The 25,443-nt window shown below is 44.2% G+C and overlaps 1 protein-coding gene across 11 annotated transcripts in view; it reads right to left on the bottom strand.

Moving 5' to 3' along the window:
• TMEM266 (transmembrane protein 266) overlaps positions 1-25,443 on the bottom strand; it is a 124,599-nt gene that overhangs the window by 5,593 nt on the left and 93,563 nt on the right. For all 11 annotated transcript variants that reach the window (XM_053271944.1, XM_053271952.1, XM_053271949.1 and 8 more), the window contains 4 exons: positions 20,749-20,805; positions 19,917-20,055; positions 18,939-19,054; positions 11,622-11,811 (listed from right to left, as the gene is read on the bottom strand). In XM_053271944.1, the coding sequence (XP_053127919.1) occupies positions 11,622-11,811; positions 18,939-19,054; positions 19,917-20,055; positions 20,749-20,805 (502 nt within the window). The remainder of the gene's footprint in view (positions 1-11,621; positions 11,812-18,938; positions 19,055-19,916; positions 20,056-20,748; positions 20,806-25,443) is intronic.

Genomic DNA, 25,443 nt, shown 5'->3' with positions numbered 1-25,443 from the left:
TCTATGATCTATTGGTTTGTTTTCCTGGTTGTCCATGGTATCCTCAAAAGTCTTTTCCAGCACCAAAGTTGACTGTCCGAACGACTGCAATCTTTGTAGGTATAGACACGTCACGGCATCTAAATATCCTTTCCAAGGCCTTCATTGCAACTCTGCCAAGTGCTAGTCTGTGGGGTATTTCTTGACTGCCGGATCCTTGACTGTTGATGGTCGATCTTAAAAGGCAGAAGCTATCCACCACTTCAATGTCTTCATTATCTATTCTGAGGCTGGCTGCTGTACCCGCTGTCATTAGTTTAGTCTTCTTCTCACTGTGCTCCTCATACAGGAACGCAAATAGTCACAGACAAACTGTGTGTGTGTGTGTGTGTGTGTGTGTGAGAGAGAGAGAGAACATTGGCCGCATACAGCACATCATTGTGGAAAATGAAGAAGCAAAGAATGCAATTTTAAAAGGATTAGTCCCCTAGTGTTCACTAAACATTGTATATATTTTCCAGTAAACACACTAAGATAGCTCTACAATCTTCTGCAAGAGAAATGGGAAGAGGGCAAGAGTTGCTACACGATGCCCATATGAACAAAAATTACTACAGCGTTATAAAAGATACAAAATGCGGGAGCATATAGTAGGAACACCCAAGCCGTAAAGCAACCTGATCTGCCACTCTGTGGCATATCACACGCTTTAAAAGCATCCTCTCCTTTTAAATGCTCTTTCTGATACAGCATTTCAGGAGAGGAGGGGGGTGGGAAGGCCAAGGAAAACCAACCTCCCTCGTCTCTTTCAGCCAGATTCCCCACGTCCCCCTGGGTCTCTGTGGCTAGGGCCCTGCCTTTTTCACAGCACATTGTGGTTTGCAGGTGAAAGAAACAGATGTTTTTCTGTGGCCCCCTTTCTCCACACAACATGGCCCAAACCACTAAAGCACTTGGTACCTGAAATAGCGGCGCTCCGAAGATGGCAATCGAAGCTGACACTGAAAGGGAACATGGCTGCCTTCCTGGTTTCATTGGCTCTTAAAAGCTTTTTTGGCCTCTGTTGATCTTTAAATGCCTGCAGTCAGAGGTGTGCTTTCTGCTAATGTCTGAGTTTAAAAAGAAGCCTCGATGTAGCTCAAGGCAATACCACTGGATTAGGAGTACATTGCAAGGCTTTTCAGCTATCTGCTGTTAAATACACTTCATTTCAATCATCCATAATTGATACCATAAATGCCATGTAGCTGTCACGGTGTATAGTGGCATGTAGACATAACCACAGATATGGCCAGGAATGTTCAAAGGTTAGACATGACCCTCCTGAACCCTACTGCTCAAGGAGGCCACAGATAACTTGGTAAATTTAAAATTTAAACAAGGCTGGCTAGCTGCAGCCCAGAGCAAGACATCAATCTCATGTGATGCTTACAAAAAAACGAAGTCTGAAACAGACCTTTTATGAGGGGAAGAGGGTTTTCTGCTCTGGATCCAAGCCACTATTTATTCCTTACTACATTTATATGGCACCTTTCCTCCATCACAGAACTCAAGGTAGCGTACATGGGGTTCCCAGGAGGTCACCCATCCAGGTACGGATCATACCTAGACCTGCTTAGTTTCAGCAAGGTGGCTGAATCATGTGCCCTCAGCATAAGGTGCTTGGAAGGAAGCTGGAAGAGTACGTTTGTTTGTTTATTTTTTAAAGTTGTGTAGACTTTTGTCTATGTTGTGTAGACATGATGAAAGAGAGGGAAATGGCAGCTGCATAACAGCTCATGGAAACACTGCATAACAAAGGAAGCAAAAAAACAGAATGAAACTGAATGGAGATTCAATGGAAGGATGCAGTGTTTAGAGCCAATGTAATTATTCTACATGACTTGTACCTTGTATGAGAAAAGCACCCCCCTTCCTGTACTGAATATGATCTTGCTATTCCATGAAGTGTAGCACAGTCCCAAATAAAACCAGGGTTGGGTTGTCCTTTCCAGGTAATACTGACTTTGGTATGTCCAGTCATCAACACTCAAGTCATGGCTTTGCAAAAATCACATAGTTTTCTGAGCACAATATATTCGGATGCAGGGATGTAAATTATGGGCCTGGTCTTCTACACATCAAGAAACATACTGAAACATTCAGGGGAATAAGCAAATTATGAATAAAGTCTCTTCCAGCGCTGGAAAGGACAATGATATGGCCTCTCTTAGGGCCATCTAAAACATAGTCACTTGTGGCAAAGAGACGTTGCTCTTTGCGTCTTTGTAATGGACTTTAACGCTGAAGAGTTCTCAGCTTCATTTTACTGAATTCCCCCCCGACCAAACCTAAATAACCCATAGCACCCTGCCAAATTGTCTTCTCTACCTCAAAAGGAATTAAATGAGGAGTTGCTCCTCAAGTTTTCCCTCTGTTTTCACCTCTGGAAGGGACAGAAATAGACAAGGCACTTGGAGTTAAGCACAGCCACACTTATGGGTGAAGTGGACTTTCAAAGTATTAGGAGCCTCCTTCCATGCTGATTTTGGTGCACAGTATTGGGATTTTTTTTGCAATTTTCAGAAATCTGGCAGACAAAATCATGACTGGAAATATAGAAGGGAGAGGAACAGCCAGGAGATTTTTCTTGGGAGTTGTTATACACATTCACACATACAAGGAAACGCACTTTCAACATTTTGGGAGCCTCAGAAGACACTAATCTGGACACACAACTTAGGGTCTTTTTGCAATTTTCAGAAATAGGGAGGAGAGCTGGTCTTGTGGTAGCAAGTATGAACTGTCCCCTTTGCTAAGCAAGGTCTGCCCTGGTTCGCATTAGAATGGGTGACTACATGTGTGAGCACTGTAAGATATTCTGCCTTGGGGGTGGGGCTGCTCTGGGAAGAGCGCCTGCATGCTTGCATGCAGAAGGTTCCAATCTCCCTCCCTAGCATCTCCAAGATAGGGCTGAGAGAGACTCCTGCCTGCAGAAGAAGCTGCTTGAAGAAGCCACTGCCAGTCTGTGTAGACAGCATTGAGCTAGATGGCCCTATGGTCTGACTTAGTATAAGGCATCGGGCAGAAGAAAACATGGCTGGAAACACAGAACAGCCAGGAGATTTGGTTTTTTGCAAATGTTTAAGCACATCCACAAGTCAAGCGCAGTTCAAATATTCTGAGGTCTTCTCAACATGCTGTTCTTTGGTGCACAACCATAGATTAATTTCGGGGCTTTCATGCAGGCAGAGGAGCAGGCAGCGTGTGCTCCTGAGGCTTGGAGATGTTGCGTGGAAGCAAGACTGAACCGTGGTTCCAGTAATGGAGTTACGTTGAGGTTGGAAGGCTGGTTTTCGCCTCCTTACAATATGTTTTATGAAGTTGTGAAAATACCTTTGCTAAAGCATTTTATCCAAAACATGTTGGGTCTATTAAAGGCAACAGTGAGGCATCTGGATTAAGTCCCCTCTCATTTTGCCTCTCTCTCACGCAGTGCTCCTCTCTCACAATGCCTCTTACGATACTGTCACGCATGATCTAAAAACCACACTTTAAAGACGGGGTTCTTAACCTGGGTTCTGTGAAACCCCGGGGAAGGTCCAGGGGGGTCTGTGGAAAATCTTTGCTGCGCTGAATTTAATTTGCTTTCTGATGAGCCAGAATAAAGTTCTTGAAAATAACCATCCTGAGTACTTCTCTAATTTTTATTGGAGCCGTATAAAAGTATATACATGGGGTGGGTGTCTATGGATAATACTTGAGGGACTGCGGAGGGGGTCTAGGTGCAAAAGGTTAAGAAACTGTTCTAAAGCACCATCTTAGGCATGCTTTTTTCATCGGAATAATTGTTTCATATGCAAATGTAATCAATTAAGTGCTCAGCCAACTAAGACTCATACAATTAATTGCCTAAGATTTATTTGATTAGGGAACAAGTCCTAGTAAGAGCAAGACAACAAATGCTCTCACGTATCTCCTTGGAGCCTGAAAGAGATCCCCCTCCCCAACACTTCCAGTGTGTGTCTCCCTTTGTGTTACGCAAAGAGTTGTCATTGATGCATCAGCTTTGGATAAAACATGGTCTAGTGTCTGTGCTGCCTCCTCATTTTGGCTGCAGTATTGCGACTTCATTAATGAGCTAATTGGCTGTCTCTGGGGACATTAACACACACTCCAAAGTTCCAGGGACTTGCTATAAGCAGCAGTAAATGTTTTAATGGAAGACAAGACAATGTTCCTTGGCTGCAGGAATTAACCCAAAAAGGGGGGTAGCCAACAGAAATAATCTAGAGTAAAGCACAAATTCCTATTCCCAAGATCCCCCACACACAAAGAGAATTTGGTTAGGAATGCTTAAAGTAACCCAAATTCCCTTTCACTATACCTAACGCAAATATCAGTGTCTTATTATCATGCACCATGCTAGAACTGCTTACTTCCAAAAGCTTAAAAAATGATATACAGGGAAATATGGAATTTCTAATAATATATTATGGGAAAGATTAAATTATTGTACAGTTTGGAAGGAAATATTAACAGCTGTATGAGCCGTTGATTTAGGGTTTCCTTGAAGGCTGGGATTTTAATTTCCAAGTTTAAAAGGATTTTTTATAGGCGCAAATAGGGTGATGCTATTCTCACCATAACATATTGTATAAGTCAAGGACTTGAGGATAGGCAGAGGAATGCGTATTTTGGGCTGCTTATGGTTTCACAATAGGCAGAGACAGGCGCGAAGCCAGCCGAGCGGCGGCCTGTGTTCAGCCCCGCTCGGCGGCCCCTTCCAAAATGCCCATGCGCGTGATGTCATGCGCACGGGGCGTGGCTCGGGCTCCATAGGAGCCCAAAGCGAACTCCCCCCTCCCATGCTCGGACAAACTTTCTGCCAAGTATTTCAGGCAGCTTCGACTGCCTAATAGAACGTTTTTCCCTTCCTCTCCCTCTCTGGAGGCAGCCCAGGCCACGCCCCCTTGCACATGACAAAGTCACATGACAAGGGGGCGTGGCCTGGGCTGCCGAGAGCCCGAACGAGCTCTCGGAGAGTCATTTCAGGCAGGGTCGGCTGCCTAATAGGACGTTTTCCCCTCTCTCTCCCTCCAGAGAGGGAGAGGAAGGGGAAAACGTTCTATTAGGCAGTCGGAGCTGCCTGAAATACTTGGCAGAAAGTTTGCCCGGGCGTGGGAGGGGGGAGTTCACTCTGGGCTCCTATGGAGCCCGAGCCACACAGGGCGGGGCTCTCTCGGCGGCTTCTCGCCATTGGCGGCTTGGGTTCTTTGAACCCTTTCGCCCAATGGTGGCTCTGCCCCTGGGTAGAGAATATCCTGAAAGTAATAACTGATAATAATAACAACTAGTCATAATAAAGACAAGACACTTTTCCAGGAACCAACGCATAATCAACTTGTGGAATTCTCTGCCATAAGATGTGGTGACAGCCAACAATCTGGACGGCTTTAAGAGGGGCTTGGATAACCTCATGGAGGAGAGTCTATCAACAGCTACTAGTCTGAGGGCTATAGGCCACCTTCAGCCTCAGGCAGGATGTCTCTGGATACTAGTTACAGGGGAGTAACAGCAGGAGGGAGGGCATGCCCTCAGCTCCTACCTGTAGTCTCCCAGTGGCATCTGGTGGGCCAATGTATGAAACAGGATGCTGGACTAAATGGGCTTCCTTGGGCCTGATCCAGCAGGGCTGTTATGTTCTTATTTTCTAAGGGCATGCAATGCTTTCTCACTAGAGGTGACCAGGCAACTAGCTGTTTACAAGCTTTGACTCTTTATCCTCAACCATTTTCAAACTAATTCTCACAAGACCCTGGTAATGTAGGGGTTTGTGATTATTTAGCAAATCACCAAAGAAGCTACCACTCCAGTTACAGAGTGCAGAGTTTAGTTGCTGCAGCTATTTAAGTAACACGCATGGAGATCACTGTAGAGTCTAAGTTACTTAACTAGTTTATTGGTGAAATACATTTGGGATAGGAAAGACTTAATCTATCCATCAGCTACATAATAAGTTGGCAGGAGAGAGGGAGATGTTTCCATCTTCTCTCTAGGAGGAAAGGAAGAGGACTGACTCACTACAGGAAGTACCTGAGGAGTTATAGAGGAGAGGCAAGCAAGGACAGGTAAGGAGACCCTCACTAACTACCTCTACTCCAAATGCCCCTAGTGGTCATTAGGATTGTGGGTGCAGAAGGTCAATGCACTGGAACTCCATCTCCAACAGGTAAAGCATTGTTTTAGTCATTCGCTCAGTGATTGAGAACACACTTTGACTGCAGCAAGTTTAGTCCCTGCCATCTTCAGGTACGGCTGGGATAGAACCTTATCTGAAACTCCGGAGAGCTGCTGCCAGTCAAAGTAGACAACAGTGAGCTAGATGGACCAATGGTGGTGTCATACATCCCAGACCTGCTCCAAGTAGACAGCACTGGGTTAGATGGACCAACGGGGAATGGATCATATGTTTTATGTGTCATCCCCCACTCCCTGAGGAACATAGGAAGCTGCCCAGTGTTCAATCTAACAGAAATTCCCAGATGTTGTTGACTACAACTCCCACAATCCCCAAGAAAAGCCACTGCAGCGGGGCATTCTGGGAGCTGTAGTCAACAACACCTGGAAATCCCTGTTAGAGGGAACACTGAAGCTGCCATATACTGAGTCAGACCATAGGTCCATCTAGCTCAGTATTGCCTTCATAGACTGTCAGCGGCTTCTCCAAGGTTGCAGGCAGGAATCTCTCTCAGCCCTATCTTAGAGATGCTGCCATGGAGGGTACTTGGAACCTTCTGCTCTTCCCAGAGCAGCTCCATCCCCTGAGGGGAATATCTTACAGTGCTCACACATCAAGTCTCCCATTCATATGCAACCAGGGCAGACCCTGCTTAGCTAAGGGGACAAGTCATGCTTGCTACCACAAGACCAGCTCTCCTCCCCCTTTTTAAATATAGAAATATACTTTTTAAAAAATCTCAGGAATCCAACAGCAGCAAAAGAGGGTGTGAAGCCAATATGGTTGAGCAGGCCCTATAATACTATTTAAATCATTTGCTTTTTTAAAAACAAGGTAGATAAAGACAAAAAGCAATTGTAAGTATGCATTGAAAATCATGTTTATTATCAGTGTATGCTGTACTGTTCAAGCATCAAGTGCATATTACAATTCTCTTTGGAAGCTTATATCCCTAAGCAGCAGCAAATACCAAGTGATGCTGTGGGTTTCTAGACGTCCATGAAAACACCACAGTGCAAGTTTCAGCTGCTCCCCATGGAGTTTTAACTTATAGACTTCAAAATATCATATGGAGTGGGGGCGGAGGGGTGGGTTCCTGGAAATCAAAAGAAGTCTAAGATTTCTTCTGGAATTTTGTAACCCTTCATGATCAAGTAGCCTATACTGAATGTTTCCATTGTTCCTTATGGGCGGGGGAAATATAATTGCCCTGTATCCCATTTCTCATGAATCGGGCAGTTTAGATCACTAAAAGCCGATTGTTTGAGGTGGAATTTTGGGTCTCTAAACCTGGAAGATCTCGAGGGATCCTGGCGACAGATTTTGCACAGCAAATTGTTACCCTGCCTGCACCATCACTCCACTTCTCCAGGCATCCCCAGATGCCAGAATATAACTATGAACTGTCCAAATTCACCTGATGACTCGGCTTCAGTTTCTGACATGCAAAGGTTTGAGGGAATGGGGATAGGGCATAATAATCTTTAAGGAAGGCTGGACTGCAACATCAAATCCTCGCAAGCAATGCGGCACACAAGACCGATGTCCAGGTATCCAGACTGCATCACAGACTGTAGTGGAGCCAGGGGAACAGGGGCATCCCCCATCCCCGGTGACCTTGCTGGGCGCACGCCAGTGATACCTCTTGTGTGTGATGTCACACACACGGGGCATGGCCCAAGCCCCGGAGGGCCCACGCGAGCCCTCTGGGGCTCATTCCCAGCCAGTTTTTCTGGCTGGGTGCATTTATTTTCCTCTCTCTCCCTCACTGGAAGGAAGGGGAAATGCATGCACTCCTCCAGCAAACACCAGCTGGTAATGAGCCCTGGTGGGCTCACACGGGCCCTCCAGAGCTCTGGCCACACCCCCTTGTATGTGATGTCGCACACAAAGGGGTGTGGCTAATAATCCAGAGGGCCAGCGCAAGCCCTCCGGGGCTCATTCCCAGCTGGCATTTGCCAGCTTAGTGGATGTTTTGTTTGTTCTCTCCCTTGTCGAGAAAATGAACAGAATACGCACCCAGCCAGCACATGCCGGCTGGTGATGAGCTCTGGGGGACTCAGGTAGGCCTTCTGGGGCTCTGGCCATGGGGCCGGGGTGGCGGGGGCGTTGATTAGGCAGCTCTCAGGAATTGTGTGGCTCTGGGAATCTGAACCCATCTGACCAATTATAGCTCCATCTCAACCATGAGCTGGGCATTTTAGTGATGGTAAGAGTCCTCTGGTCAGCATGTAGGAAGGCTGGGGTTCTCAAACTTGGGTCACCAGACGTCGCTGGACTTCAGCTCCCACAATTTGTTTCATTTATATACCACCTGTCTCAGAACAGCTCACATAAAACATAAAATAAAAGCAGTTAAAATATTCATATAAAACTCATTTTTAAAAAAACATGTGAACTGCCCAGGGACTTTTTTTGTATGGGGTGGTATATAAATGTACTAAATAAAATAATAAATGAAATAATGGAATAAATAAATAAATAAAAATTGTGTGTATAGAATATCCAAGTTCTAGGAAGAACAGCAGGCCTTGTAAAATTGGCATGTGTTTAGGGGGCAGTTAAGACACAAACTAGAAGCTGTTGAGACTAAATATCATGCATCAGACCCAAACCTTTAACAGAGATGCTCAAAGATTTTATCCTGCTCCCCACAACCATAAGAACTAAAAAATGTGAAAAACTGGTTTTCTGGTTTTGCAATTAGATGCATCCAGGGAGTCTACAAGCAGACATACATCAATTTTTAACCAGATCTATGATTTTTATATTTTAGCTTAATATTTTGTGTAATTTTTATAGTCCTGTTCATTTTTGTGTGAACCGCCTTGGGATTGCTTTAATGAAAGGTATATAAATTTAACAATAAGATAGATAGATAGATAGATAGATAGATAGATAGATAGATAGATAGATAGATAGATAGATAAAAATAAAAGCCTTCCCCCCTCAGTCACTGGTACTCTGAGGCACCTACACTCTATACCTGGAAGTTCAGTTTAACTATCACAGCCAAAAGCAGCTAGTAGACTTCTTTATAAATCTGTTTAATCCCCCTTTAAAGTCACCCAGGGTAAAGTTCAACATCACATGCTGTGGTAGTGAAGTCTGTAAATTTGTGAAGCACCATGTGTCGAAATCCTTCCTTTTGTCTGCCTGAAGCTACTGCCAACCAATTTCATTGGATAAAGTTGGCATGATGGTCATGAAGATCTCTGGGTTCCCTGGACACATACACCATTCACCAGGAGAGAGAGAGCTGGGATCCAATGGGCATTGCAAATAATGCTACATACTGGCAAACGGTCTGTACTCTGAAAGTTTTTACTACTACATAAAGCTGTTGGTCCGGATCTCATTTTGTGGGATGAGCCATGTGGACGCCATTATTCTCCATTTGTGCAGCTGGCAAAAACTCTGCGAGTTGTTCCTTTTCTACTTATTTCATTGCAATGCACTTACAGGGAGGGATCTGAGCTCAGTGGTGGAGCCCTTGCCTGCAGAAGATGCCTGGTTCATTCCCTGGCATCTCTAAGTAGGGCTGGGGAAAGACTCCTGCCTGAAACCACGGAGAGCCACAGCCAGTTGCACAGACAATACTAAGCTAGATGGAGTCTGAGTCAATGGCTGGACTCAGAAGGTGGCAGTTTAAATACTCAGGCAAGGCACCACCGCTTTAATGACAGCCTGCCATCTCTACACACATAACAGGGCTAACAACATGAGACTTATTCTTTACCTCAAAGACAGAATAGACCCAGTCTTCAGCAACTAACATCTATCATATGAACAATTTTTAAAACCACAATTTGTGGGTCGTGAATACAATAAATTTAGGTACACTATGTTTACCTAGGTACACATAAACTAGATACAATAAAAAGGGTATCATCCATTATTACATTAAAGTAAAGGGCAAAACTCCATTTTGGCTGAATTGTTCCAGACAACAGACTGCTTTTCCATCCCTATACACATACACTTGAAAATTAAGTCCTATTGATCTCAGGAGGACTAACTTCCAAGCAGCCCGTGATGCTAAGCACGCTTAAGTGTTCTAATGCAATGTACAGACATTCAGAAATGATTTATTTTGTTTCCAGATCTGCTATGTTTTATGCATGACCAAGCCTCTGTAAAGAGATGCAACCAATACACACTTGTGGCAACCTGGAAACAAAGTCTAGAAAGTATACAAGTTTAAGGCCGACTCTCAGAAGCACAATAATCTCAGCAAACCTACTTAAAAATGTGCACCACTCTTGGCCGTTCCTAATGTAACCCTCGAGGAACATATGCATAAATTATAAAGTATCCTCATGAGGAAGGCACTATGAAATCTTATTAGGAAGGGGGAAGTGGATTAAGGCGGCAAGATGCAAACCTAGTTTGAAATGTGGGATAGTAATGTACCAGCACAACGAAGCGCATGAACATGGACGGTGTTGTTCAAAGCATTTTTATGGGAGAAGAAAGGACTTCAGCCTAACCATCACTTTCACCTTCCTGCTGGTGTTAACTAGATCATCCTTATAATGGGATGATGACAAATCGATCACTAACCTTTGGAGCAAATGAAACCCAACATTCAATACAACTTATCACTCTGGAACGCCTATTATCTCTCAGCCCAACCTAACACATAACCATGTACACCACTCTGGGCTTCTGGGAGGAAAAGCACAATATAAATGTAAATAACAACAAAAAATATTTATATATCACTTTCCCACAAAATTTTCCAAAGTGGTCTACACAGAGAAATAATAAATAAGAGGAGAGGAGAGCTGGTTTTGTGAAAGCAAGCAAGACTTGTCTCCTTAGCTAAGCAGGGTCCACCCTGGTTGCATAAGAATGGGAGACTACATGTGAGAGCACTGTAAGATATTCCCTTTAGGGGATGGAGCCGCTCTGGGAAGGTTCCAAGTTCCCTCCCTGGCAGCATCTCCAAGATAGGGCTGAGAGAGATTCCTGCCTGCAGCCTTGGAGAAGCCGCTGCCAGTCTGTGAAGACAATACTGAGCTAGATAGACCAATGGTCTGATTCAGTATATGGCAGCTTCCTAGGTTCCTAAGAAAAATAAAAATAAGAAATTTTCCAACTCTCAAACAAAACAAAACAATTTTCCAACTCACAAACAAAACAAAACAAAATAGACACCAGCAACAACTGCCAGAGGGATGCTGTGCTGGGGGTGAACAGGGACAGTTGCTCTGCCCCTGCTAAATGTAAGAGGGGGGGCCACGTCAAAAGGTGTCTCCTTGCCCAGTTAGCAGGAGTTCCTTTAATCATGCAGGAGACAACAACTGGAAGCAGAAAACATATTTGGGACCATAAAACCTACACAAACCGCACTGAAATGAAGGAAGGTTGTGTGACAGGACCACATTCAACCGCGTTAGGCAGTGGCTCGGCTACTCACCTCGAGGCGGTCGCAATTCAGTGATGTTCTCGGTAGCCTCGTCGTCAGAATCTCCCCCAGCAGATACAACTTTGTATCTGTTGCTGCTCTGTTTGTTCAGCATGTGTGGGACCTGTAGGGCAGCTTCTCTCTCAGCAGCCAAGTCCAGATCTTGCTGAGCCAGGTGCGCCCTCAGTTGCCGAATTTCAAACTAGGGCCGAGGAGGAACCGAAAGAGACAAAAAGAAAGTTCAAGCGGATGCAGAGGTAGACTGCACGGGGGAACTTCTGATTGAAGAGCTAGTGCTCAGGCAGGCTGTGTTCAGAAAAAGGCACCCAACACATTGTTTTCAGACGGCACCCCCCACATCTATGTGCCAGCATTAAACCACCTGCTCAATACAGATTCAAATGTTTCTGCACCCTTCATATCTGCATGGGGCAGAGATTGTGCCATCCAATGAAGAGCCCACAGTGCTATTGTTTTGCTCTGGCAAAAATGCCAACTGAACTTTGCATCTTTCAGAACATAATGTTTGTGTAGACTAGAGCCCACCAGATACATGAAGAATTATCCTCAGGAGTGGGGGCTAATTTTTATTTGCAGGGGGCCCTCATTATCTGCAGTTTCAATAACCGCAGATGGGTCTCAGAGACCCGGTTTCTTTATCTGCGGTGTAAAAAAATAGGCATAGTCCCCCTATTCATGGTTTTGAGTGGCCAGAAAGGACTTCCAATGTCACTTTCGGCTGCCATTTTACAATGCAGGGCCATTTTGTGGCTCTGAGAGAGAGAGAGAGAGAGAGAGAATGAATATTAGCCCCAAATCTGACCAATCTCAAGAGTTCTGTGGGGCACTGCTGGAGACCCAGAGAACAAAGGCCAGAAAAATATGCACTAAGTTGTCCTATCAATGATATTCAAGGATGTCATATATTCAAGGATTTCCACAATCACATTAGCCCTTCTATCCTGTATCTGTGTGAGAAAATTTAAAAAATGACAACATATTGATTGGGAAACACTAAGACTTCCTTCATTGCTGGGGGCCAGTGGCGGTCCACATTCACCTTAAGAGTGGCTCCTCCCTGGCTAATGGTTTATTTGGTTTGTGTGATGCTTCAGCCAAAGCTGACGACAGGAAGCCCTGGATTATTGCGGGTTCTGTGTTCATGGTTTCAGCTATTCACAGTTCTATATATCTCCAATTTCAATTATCGTGGAGGTGAATTCCAGCCATTCACGGTTCCTGTGTGCGTGTTTCACACTTCCAGTGGCAATTCCAGTTTGGAGGCACTTCTGGAGGCCCTGTGGAGCCATGTTGGGATGTGTTTTTATGGAATTTGAAGGATTTTCTTCTTCTTCCCCGGGGCCATTACTATATGAGCTGGAGGGGCCAAGGTACAGTGCTGTACTCCTCTCTTATTTCGGGCCACCACCACCCATTTTGGGGGGGTCATTTTTAGTACTTTATTTATGTACCAAGGAACCTATCCCTATCTTGCCTATAGGCATAAGGTTCCAATTATCACAGTTTTGGCATTCACAGTGGTATTGTGGAACTTAATTGGCGCAATAATCAAGGGCCTCCTGTACTCTGCAGTCCTCATGCAGAGATGACCACTCCCACTGCGCAGTGCTGTGTCCAATGCCAGGGGGCTCCTCTAAGGGAAATGGAGCCCTCCTGAGCCCCAGCACCATTGTGGAAGGCATGCACATCATACCAGGAAGCGTAGTCCATCCCAGTATCTTCCTCCAAGAGCTCCCTCAAAGCTTCCCCCACATGGTCGCCAGGAGGCGACACCAACTCTACGGCACAACGAAGCAACCAACCTCCCCCACCCAGAACTGAGACAAGCATTGTACTGTCTAGAAGGCAGCACAATGAGGGATTGCTCTCAAATATTGAACATTTTTTTTGCCACAGTTGCCCTCCTTGGAAAACAGTGGAGATCACTGTGCCCGTCCTTTGGTGGGAAGAGAATGTACAGCGTGGCCACCTAGTAACCACAACACATGTAGTTCAGCAGGTTGGAATTGCTCCCTAACCACTTCCAACACTCACATTGATTAGGAAGCACAACCTGTGGTCACAAGCCAAATTATTGAGGCTATTCTCACGATGGGGGAAAACCGGGCTAAAGGAGCCCAGCCTGGTCCCTCCCCCCCCCATCGTGAGAACTACCGGGCTTGCAGGCAAGCCTGGTGGTTCTCTGGCAGCTAGCCCGCCAAAGAAGCCCTCCCCTTAAATGGGGTTAGCGGAGCGAGCGCTTCACTAACCCCCTTTTCCCAATTGTGAGTTGCCACGGTGCAGCTTTGCACTGCGGTGACTCACAAGGAGACCCCCGCTGGGAGGCTAACACAAGCCTTCCGGTCTCGGGGGTCTCCACTTGCGCAGGGCATCCTGGGACCTACGGGGGCCAGATGACCCCCCTGATCCCAACAGAGCCAGTAGTCATGTGGGCGGCCGATCCGGCCACCCAACAGAGAGCGACTGCTCCTCTGTGGGGAGAGCGGGCTAAGCCTGCTCTCCCTGCAGAGTCCGGTAAGGCTCTCCACATCATGTATGTACCTTATTGGGAAAATTATTAGACAGCCCCCAAGTTCCCTCCCTGGCAGCATCTCCAAGACAGGGCTGAGAGAGATTCCTGCCTGCAACCTTGGAGAAGCCGCTGCCAGTCTGTGTAGACGATACTGAGCTAGATAGACCAATGGTCTGACTCGGTATATGGCAGCTTCCTATGTTGTTCCTAAGACAGCAGTCCGAACAAGACTCTAATGCAAGGGGAAGCAGCAGAGTTGTGGATATGGAATGCTGGAGGACTGCAGATACAGAGGACGAAGCCATGTGCAGGGACCAAGGGCCCTGCCAACAGACCATGAGTGCTGCCCCCAAAATCACACAAAATGTGTGGCTAGGCTTCAACTACGAGAGAAGTTCTGCTGATTTCAACTTCTTTGCTCTTGTGATTTGAGATGCTGCTGCATTTGCGAATCAAAACTCCAGTAGATTAACTAGGAATATAATTCTATCAGGCACTAGAAAAAAATGGTATTCCAAAAATAAACAGAATAAGGGACCAAAGCAAGACATTGTATGGTATATACAAAATTAAGTGGTTTTGCTGCCACCTAATGACCAACAGACAAAAATACAGGCACCCAGCCTGGCCTTCTGATGGGAGCACTTGCTAAGGCTCCAAGCTTCCAATTCTGGTGGTTCCATCAGCAATTTTTTGTTTTGGTACAGAACTCAGAAAACTGGAAGTGTTTTCTCAGATTTTAAGCATATGCAGGAAATTTTAAGTTTCTAAAGATATGTTTATCTCCTTTGCAGTTTCTCCATGTGAGACACCAGGTATCAGAAGAGAGAACGGCCTGTGGTTTTGCTGCCGTTTCTACACATTTCAAGGAGGATGAATCTCTTACTATCAAAGGACATACAACTCACCATGAAATTCTCTTCTGCATACTCTGTTGAAATGAATGGGAGGTGAGCAAGTGTACAGTGGCACCTCTAGGCTGATCTACTCACATGGATGGAAGGAAAGACCACCTTTGTAGGAAAGTGTTGATTTGTGTGCACTAAGCAGCATCAAATATCTACACTACTGAAGTCTGAACATACTTTCTGTCATGCTTCAATGGATCTTGTGCACAATTGAGATCTCTCTCTCTCTCTCTCTCTGACAAAAGGGGTGACAAGGGCATAAATGAAAAGAAGCATACAATGGACACTGCTCCTACAGTAGCTTGTTCTTTGCAAATGCCTTGTAAATCCTACCATGTGATCTCACTCACTCCTGCTTTGTATGAACTCTCTTTCTTCTTCCAACCTGGGCATACATGCATGGTGCATGTGAGATATGAAAGTGTGTATTTTTAAAAATTAGTCCCTTTCATATATATTTGCAAGTAGAGGTCTGATTCTCTCTTCATCATCACGCACGTACGTGTGTGTGTGTGTGTAACACTGAATGTGTAACATTTGTATTTTACGCACAAATCCCTCCCCCCACAGCCAGCAAAGGGGGCAACAATAAAAATGCACTACAATGCATCCTTCTTAGTGCATTGCATTAAGTAATTATTTCTAAAATAGCATGAAAGGACAGGGACCAATATGGGACTCCAGGGAACACCTGCCTTTTATGACTGGACATATAAAAAAGGACCACACCATCTTGTCCGATGGTTTACAGCATACATATAAGGATAAGCTCTATCAGTGAATCATATAGTTCTTCTCTAATGGTCCAGCAGCAGAGGATGATCGGCATAATCTTGGAGAGAAGAACAAACATTTTAAACCAGAAGCTTGTTCCACTCTAATGCAAGAGCAATAATTTTGCTCCATTCTATTAGCACTCTGTAGACAGAATGTCCAATCCAAAAACTCAGTTGCCACTGGGAGACCATCCAATGTTTACGTCCATTAGTTTAGGACATTGTGGGTAACAAAGGAAGAGAAAGGGGTGGGGGGAACCGTGGCAAAGGAATGATTTATGGATTAGAATAAAATGCAGGATGATCTTGGCTGCCTTCCAACAACTAGGAAAATGACTAGTCGTTAGAAATAAATTAAAGTTATTGCCAGAAGGGCAATGAACATTATAAACATAAATAGCACTGGCATTAAAACCAGAAGCTGTTTGACAAAATCACCTACCAAGCTGAAAGAATAAAAGTTTCTTAACTTCTAGTGCCATGGTTTTGATTAAAGGGGAAACAAAATTAAAAAGGCACCCAAGATTGTATGGATTGACTGAAAGGAGGAATGAGATTCAGGTTTAATTACTGTATCACTCATTCTCACCAGATATGTATGAAGCAGCATTTTTATTACACAGATGTTGAACTTTTTCTCTTCCTTCAGATCTCTTCTCAAAACCCATATTTATGTGAAGCCTTTGGCACAACCCTTACTGAAATCAAGGCTACTCAGAAGTAAATCCCATAGACATAAATGTGGTTTACGTTTGAATAAAACATGGGTCGGGATCACAAGTACTGAACTGAAAGCACAGTGCTGCTTTTCTCTTATTCAGGATATTTATATACTGTACTTCGACAAATTCTCCACAGCCATTTAAAAGGTCCTCTATCTCCACCTGCTATTGTCACAGTTACATTGACTGTAAGCTCCTCGGGGCAGGGAACTGCCATCTTCTTGTAACTTTGTGAAGGGCCATGCACACCAATGGTACTAAATAACCAACCAACCGAGGCTGGCAGAAACTTGCACAAGGCCACTCAGAGAGCGCCGGTGCTTATAACCCAACTGGTTTTCCTACAAGTGTGTGGTCCTCCAGAACTGGGTCATAGTGCAGCAGCTGTGGGCATGTTTCCCCACTTACCCCAGCTCTCAGCTAACACATCTGATGCCAGAAGTGGAGGTGACCAGTGGTGGAATTAAATGTGGGTTGAGTTGTGATTGAATGAAAGACGTCACTGGGACTAAATCACCACTATAGCACTTCTGTGGGCTGGAGAGGGCAAGCGCGTGAAAATATCTTGTTGGTCATTTCAGGGATGGTGTCACACACACATTTTTTTGCTTTATGTACACTCGGTACAAACGCCACGGGAAGCCATTCTAAAATAAACCAGCCATGTGCTGCAGCCGTTTGTATCATGGGTTTGACTTTAACAGTGTGTCAACACAGCAAAGAGACATGCATGTGTGTGTGTGAGAGAGAGAGTTCAGTTCTCACCAAAAAGTGATTACAAGCAGGGATGTGCAAAACATTTCGGGCACAGAATGATCTGTGCCCAAAACAGTGAATTTCGAGTGATTCAGGGCGGAACCGAATCACCCACAAAAAGATCCGAGAAATTTCGGGCACGAGCCGAATCACCCGAATTTTGGGCCCGAAAATTCGAGTGATTCGGACCTCCATTTTTTTGCCTTCTTTCCCCCCCTCCGTTTTGAGCTATGACGTCTATTTTAATTTCCCGCCTTTTTGCATCCCATTGACTTCAATGCAAAAAGGTTGGATGTGACATCTGCTCGAATTTCGGGTGCCAGAGGCAAAATAGTGGGGTGGGGTGGTTGTGCAGTGGAGGTTACCACCCCAATTGCAGAGGGATTGGGCAAAGGGCTGATTTTTGGTGAATTTCTGAAGTTTTAGTGTCTTTGGGGCAGATAGGGGCATAACGTAGGATCTGTGCCAAAAGGGTGGGGTGGGGTGGTAGTTACTAATGGGTGGAGGCTACCACCCCAATTGCAGAGTGATTGGGCAGAGGGCTGATTTTTGGTGAATTTCTGAAGTTTACGCGTCTTTAAGGTTTTCCCCGTGAAGGGTGTATCGCTTCATGTTGGGGGGAAAGGGGTGTCCTAGAGCGGGGTGGGGTTGGTGGTAGTGCCGGGTTGGGGCAAGGAAGCTACCTGAATTTTTTCAAAGGGTTTGGGCAGAGGGCTGATTTTTGGTTAATTGTTGAAGTTTTCACGTCTTTAAGGTTTTTCCTCATAATAAGTTATAATGGAGCTTTCATCAGCCCCATAAGTGCACTTAGGGGGTGCTGGGGTGGCCCAGAGCGAGTGGTGGTGTAGTGCACATAGGGTGCCAACCACCCCCATGGGTTTCTAACCCATGGGTTACAGGGTTCTGTTGTTTCTGAGGTATTCTGAGTGTGGATTCTATGATAGCAAATGAAATTTTCAATGAGACACCATGAATCCACTCTAATTTGCTATCATAGAATCCACACTCAGAAAACCTCAGAAACAACAGAACCCTGTACCCCATGGGTTAGAAACCCATGGGAGTGGTTGGCACCCTATGTGCACTACACCACCACTCTCTCTGGGCCACCCCAGCACCCCCCAAGTGCACTTATGGGGCTGCTGAAAGCTCCATTATAACTTATGAGGAAAAACCTTAAAGACGCGTGAACTTCAACAATTCACCAAAAATCAGCCCTCTGCCCAAATCCTTTGAAAAAATTCAGGTAGCTTCCTTGCCCCTACCCGGCACTATCACCAACCCCACCCAGCACTAGGACACCCCTTTCCCCCCGACGTGAATACCCTGGGCCTAAGATGTTTAATCTCTTTATAGGTTATAACCAGCACTTTGTATTTTGCTCAGAAACATATTGGTAGCCAGTGTAGTTCTTTTAATGTGGTCTCTTTAAGATGACCCAGAGACCAACTGGCTGCTTCGTTTTGCATCAATTGCAGTTTCCAGACTACATACAATTTCCATTTCTGAAAAAGTCATACCTGATCGTAATATTTGCACAAGGCACTGCTGTAAGTGTAGACACCATTAAATTGCTCTATCTTACATGCATGCGCGCGTGCACACACACACACACACACACAGCTGTGCCTTACCCCTTGTTCTTGACAGATCTGGGTTAGTCTTTCCAGCTGCTCATCTTGAATGACCTTTGCCTTCTCATATTGCTGAATTACCATCTCCATCTCGACCTTCACTGGCAATACATAAGCTAGAAACCATAACACAGCAATCCTTCAAGCTCGTCAGAAAATATGGCCTTGCATATAACAAATGCATCTATCGTGACGCAACTTGGTTTCTGAAATAGTCATTAGAGGTTAAACTGCTATGGACAGGAGTCATATCAGATAAACACAGAAACCCACAAAGGTTTCAGACCCATTAAATGAGGTTGATAAATGTAAGATCAAGTGCTTAGGACAGGGGTTCTCAAACTTGGGTCACCAGATGTTGCTGGACTACAACTCCCATCATCCCCAGTCCCACTGGCCTTGCCTATTGGGGACAATGGGATTTGTAGTCCAGCAGCACCTGGGGATCCAAGTTTAAGACCCCTTAGCTTAGGAGATATAGTCCTTGAAAGAAACCAAGATCTGATCAGTTTACCTATATCAAAGCTTCTGAGGGTGTCTCTCTGCCTGACAAAAGCTTCTCAACCTCCCAACCCTCAGTTCCGATTCAAGCAGCCTGCTTCATTTCAGACCTGGTTTTTAAGTAGTATTCTAGAAAGGAATCTCTTCTCTAGCAATAAGGAACTTTATTCCAGTCTATCAATCATGTTCTTATTTCTCAGGCCTAGGATGTTTCTCTGAGCTCAAAGTCTGAGATTTTTTTTTTTAAATGGACAAAAATTCAAGCAAGTGATAGACATTTGGGAACATAAACTGGAAAGCAATCCAGAAAACCAAACAAACCAAATAAAAACAGAAACCTGATAATTTGTCATCTTATCAGAGTCATCTGATAAACTCTGACTCCATGTCTGAAAATACAGGAAGGTGATGCTTCTTTTAAAAATTAAAACAAGTCATTAATTTCTTTTTACAGATACTGTAATAAAGATGACTTACCATCAATAATTCTCTTAACTCTCCAAATTCTCAGAGTGATAATAAGGCTGATAGCATCCCATGGACTGCTTGGACCATTAGCCACTGTAGATGCCACCATAGGAGCCAAGGATAAGATTATCACAGCACCATCAAATACCTAGTATGAAAAAGATTTCCCAAGGAACATTCATATATCCTCTTCCAAATATCAAATTGCACACAGTTAAACAAATGTCAAGTACAGGTCCAATCATCCCTCATTTTTTGGATCAAATTCGATTCAGATCCATGTTCAGATTTGTCAAACATGAGATTGTATCCAAAGACATTGAATACTAAATGAATGTGGCTTGCAAATGAACTGCAGCTTGCAAATCAATTTGATAATTATAGTTTCAGATCCTGGCTTTTTGACCCTAAACAAACTATGTCTTATGAGCAAATGTGGGTTCAGACAACACAAAACCATGATTTAGCTAAATAAACCATGGTTTTGTATTTCTGTTTGAATGCAGCCAACACATGCCATACAATTACACAGCTGAATTCCTAGTTTAAATGTGATTGAACTGGGAGAAAGAGTATAGTTTTCTCTAGGACAATTCCAGTGCTTCTAGCTGTGTACCTATAACAACTAATAGGAAACACAAAAAGCTGGAATGATCCCTATTAACACTGTGGGGTTAATATACAACTCCAGCACAATGGAGTTCTGAATACTGCACAATATGGAGGTGCTATTAAGACTGAAACCACATGTAAGTAAAATAAAGTGTGCCGTCACGTCGATTTCGACTTCTGGCGCCCACAGAGTCCTGTGGTTTTCTTTTGGTAGAATACAGGTACTTACCTCTATTTTGTTTTCAATGTAGTCCCATATACCGAGAACCACAATTCTCAAAACAGTCTAAGAAAAAAATATATATGGAGGAGAGAGAGAAAAAGTGCAACTTAACATTAACAGGTACCGTTCTCCGTAAAGAAGAGATGACCTTGTTTCCAGAAGGGAAACTCACAATGATAATCCTAGAATTTCTCAAGGTAACTTAAATCCTGAACTCTTTTTGTCAATAATAAAGATGACTGTAAGAATAAAGTAACAACCCCGGGGGAAAGTGTCAGCAACACTTAAGGAACAATTACACAGTGGTATTTTCCACTGTGACAAAAATGGTATTTTCCAGTATGAATGTTTTAAGAAAAAGTGTTGTTATTGGGGCATTTAAGTTTTCTTTTGCAGTATTTACATTCACATCAGTTATATATCTCTATATATTTAATTATCCTGGGTGAGCCTTAGAATGTGCATCCCGGCGTCCAGCAGATTGCCTGGGCAGCAGAGGCACCTGATTGGCACACCCAGGAGAATTGGTCACTGCAGTGGGCCTGGCTGTGGAGGCGAGGTAGTGGCGGGCCCGGCCGCGGAGGTGGCGGAGGGTCCGGCCGCGAAGGTGAGGCGGCAGCCCCGGCTCTCGGCCTGGCCGGTGACTGGGGCAGAAGGTGGAGGGGAAGAGGTAGCCGGCCCCAAAGAGCACACAGATGCTCTGTGTGGGGGTCAGCTAGTATTATTAATTATGATTATTATTAATTCAATTTCGACACCGCCCTTCCAAAAATGGCTCAGGGCGGTTTACACAGAGAAATAAATAAATAAAATGGCTCCCTGTCCCCAAAGGGCTCACAAGCTAAAAAGTAACATCAGATAGACCCCAGCAACAGTCACTGGAGGTCCTGTGCTGGGGGTGGAGAGGGCCAGTGACTCTCCACCTACTAAATAAAGAGAATCACCACGTTAAAAGGTGCCTCTTTGCCAAGTTAGCAATATATTGCTCAAAACATGTACTTCTGCTTGTTTCTTGAAGCTCTGAGATGCAAAGGGGACTTTGAAGCCAGCTCCTTGTTCAGGAGGAACAGCTTAGAACTGCTGCTCTGAGGATGGAGTGAACGGAGAAAATAAAGGCCTTGTAGCTGCTTTTGTCAGCCTGAGTAGGTATGGAATAGCTCAATGGGGGTAATCTTAGGCCAGTCATTCGCTTTCAGCCTAACCTGCCTCATAACAGTTGTTAAAAGAATAAAGTGGGCCATGTATGTATGTTGCTCTGAGCTTCGTGGAGAAAGCATGGCATAGAAATGCAATACATATAGGGCTCCATGCTTCACGCTGATTAAATGGTTAATTAAAAACCTTCTCAATTTACTAAAAAGGCAAACAATCAGGCCACACTTTTTGAAAAGTTATTTTTCATATAAAAACTGCTGATTTCAGGCATTACCACAGAAGAGACATTCTTGATTCACTATCACACAGGAATGCCTTGTTAAGATGGTGCCTAGCACATACATAATCAAAAACTAAAACAGATTTTTCTTCCACGCTATTGTTTTAGGCATATGTAAATGTATGCAGATTTAATTAATTCAATTAAAACTTATTCAGTTAATTAACTTAGATTTCTTTAAATTGGGTGACACCCCTATAAATAAGAAATAGGTGTCTAGGGATAATAGCCCTGGGCTGGTCTGATAACAATCAATACAAGAAATCAACAGTAAAATATGCAGTACTGTATAAACAACACACCCATCCAACCTAGGGTCATTAAATGAAACCTTTTAGAGGTTTCATTTAATGTTTGAAGAAGCAGATTGGACATATATCATGTAATGTGACAGTCTACTGCTTTGAAAACTAATCTCCTACATCAACATCTCTTAGGGAAATTAAAACTATTCCGCAGTACTACTCAACCAACAAGCTAAGAAGAAAATATAATTTGTGAAAGCAGGATAGGGAGATCTCATGGTGAATTTCTATGCACATTTAAACCGCACCCCCATGCTGAGCTCATTTACATGCTTGTGTTACACAGAAGTGTTAACAGTGAAATGGATTTCACTCCTGCAAATGCATAGAGTCTTCATGCTTCTCTGTGCAACTCCTGGTACCAAAAATAGAACTTGATTTTTAAAAAATGCCTTAAATAGATTAGGATTGGATTCAGCATGTGTATTTGATTTATATCTAGCAAACAAAACTAAATGAGTACACCATGTTAATTTTGTGTATAAATATCTCAGGAACACAAAACACAAAACCTTCCAATAGTATTTCAGCTTAAATATTTGATTAGGAAAAACAAAATACAATAAGTCACACTAAAGTTTAAAAACAGGTGATTTACCCATAATGATGGTCCTTCTAGTGGGCTTCTGTGCAATACAATAATGACCCACACTGGAACCTTCTAGACGGAGCTTCTAGAGAATTAGAGTTTTGGCTGTCACCCAGGCCCCATTGTATCTAGTCAGTTATAATCTCAGTTCAGGTCACCATCACCGACAGAACTGGAGACTTCACCATATCTATGAAGCTGCAGCAGGTAGGTGGGCAGAGTGTGAGACTGCACAGAAGACCACTAGAACCAACATCATTACAGGTAAGTAACCTGTTTTTCTTCTGTGTGGTCTCTATGCATCACACTAATGGGATGGTAGTGGAAGGTTCAGGGCTGGGGTGAGAGGGAGACTGCGGAGACACACACACACACCCTCTGGCCACATCAGCACCCCCACCCCCAGGCCGCTGTCCTCGAGCTGCGGGGGGGATGTTGGCTTGAGGTCGAGCCAAACCAGGCCCGGCTTGAGGATGAGCCCTTTGGGACAGGGGACCATCTATCTTCTTGATGTATTTATTTTCCTATGTAAACTGCTTTGAGAACTTTGGTTGACGAGCGGTATATAAATATTGTAGTAGTAGTAGTAGTAGTAGTCAGACCAGTTCGATGGCGAACCAGCTTGACTTCAAGCATATCCCTAGTGGAGGGTGCCGTGTGTTCTAGTATGACATCCCAGTACTACAGACCCAAATGACACATCTCATCTTTGAAGAAAAGTGCTGAAGTGGCTACTGATCTGGTGGAATGAGTGTGCATTGGACAAGGTCAAGACTTTTTTGTAGCTCATAGCAGAGTTTTATGGTGGGGCAAATCCATGGTGATAACCGTTGAGCTGAAGCTATCTTACTTGGTCCAGAGCAACAAATGTACAAATAAATGTATTTCCTGAATGAGGATGCTCTGTTACTATAAAAGGAGAGGGTTTGTCCAATATCGAGGCAATGCCAGAGTGTCTCTCATTAGTAGTCTGAGGAGAGGGATAGAACACCAGAAGACAGATCTCCTGACGGAGGTAGAAGTCTATGGGCTAGCTGTCACGATCAGAAAGTGGGTAGGACCCTACCCAAGTTTGGGAGCCGTGCGTATTCCTGTTTTGTGAGTGTGTATGATTGGTGGGGGAAAGGTAGGAGGTGTAGACCACCTCACTGTCAATGTTAATGAGATAAGCTAAACATTGGGCCTGCCAATTTTAAATGGCTCTGAGCTCCTCGGAGGAAAAGCGAGATATAAATGTTTTTTAAAAAATTGCTGTCTGGTTTCTGAAAATGGGTTCTGACTAAGAAGGTGATTTATTTTTTGGACGAGGGGGTGGTGGGTCAGATTCGACCAATCTCCTCCTTTTTCTTAGCCATCCAATAGTTTCGGGCTTCCTTCTGCCACTTTTTCTTCTTGGTAACTTGGTGTTGGACCTTTGGTACTGACCACACAGTGTCTACTGTACCTGGTACTGATGTGGCTACTGGGACCAACTATGTGGATGTAGATGGTCTCGCGTGTAACCTGCGTGTTGATGTCAGCTTACTCTGTTGACCTTCTGAGGGCAACTGCATCACTGTTCTGGGAGGTGAGGCAGTAATACTGGACTTCGATGGCACAATGGATGGGCTGATCAAGGTACTGTTGGCCTGTAGTGTCCATTCCCATAAAAGGGATGTCCTGTTCCTTCATGCCCATTTGATAAACCTGAGGCACACTGGCTACTTTATATCCCTCATCCAAGCAAATCAGGCACTTGAAATGACCATCAGTGGTAAGTAATTTGCCTCTGGCAAGTGACAATTTTTAAAAGTTGCCTTCCCAGCCATAGCCTGGGGAGAAAGATGAATAGGCAGTATAAATGATAATACTGTCACATGATTTCACAACTGATTGGAAAATTGTACTCTGAGTACTCCTAATCAAACTGGAGGAAGGTTTCATGTGCGTGCTGTGCAGCTCTGTCCTTGGCCTGGCTCTCTAATATTTTTTATCAGTGACTTAGGCAAAGGGGTAGAGAGGATTCTCATCAAATCTGAAGATGAGACAAAACTGCGAGGAACAGCTAATGCGTCAGAAAACAGGAATCAAATTCAAGATACAGTCAGAATGGAATACTGCACTGAAACTCACAAAATGAAATTCAAAAAAGGGACAAATGCAAAGATCTGCATTTAGGCAAAAGATAAATAAATAAAACGAACCGCTATAGGGTGAGGGATCGCTCGCTTGGCAACACTACCCGCAGTTGATCATAAGCTGGATATGAGTAAGCAATGTGATGCAGCTGCAGAAAACAACAACCACCCAGCTAACGCAATTTTAGGCTGCCCTTTCAAGTATCTGTGTTCATTTTCAGATTAGCCATGGGCTTACACTGGGAGGCCTTCCTT

The sequence above is a fragment of the Hemicordylus capensis genome, chromosome 10, assembly GCF_027244095.1.
Source record: "Hemicordylus capensis ecotype Gifberg chromosome 10, rHemCap1.1.pri, whole genome shotgun sequence".
Lineage (NCBI taxonomy): Eukaryota > Metazoa > Chordata > Lepidosauria > Squamata > Cordylidae > Hemicordylus > Hemicordylus capensis.
Note: the sequence above shows the minus strand (reverse complement) of the source record. Positions and strands in the feature narration are given on the sequence as shown.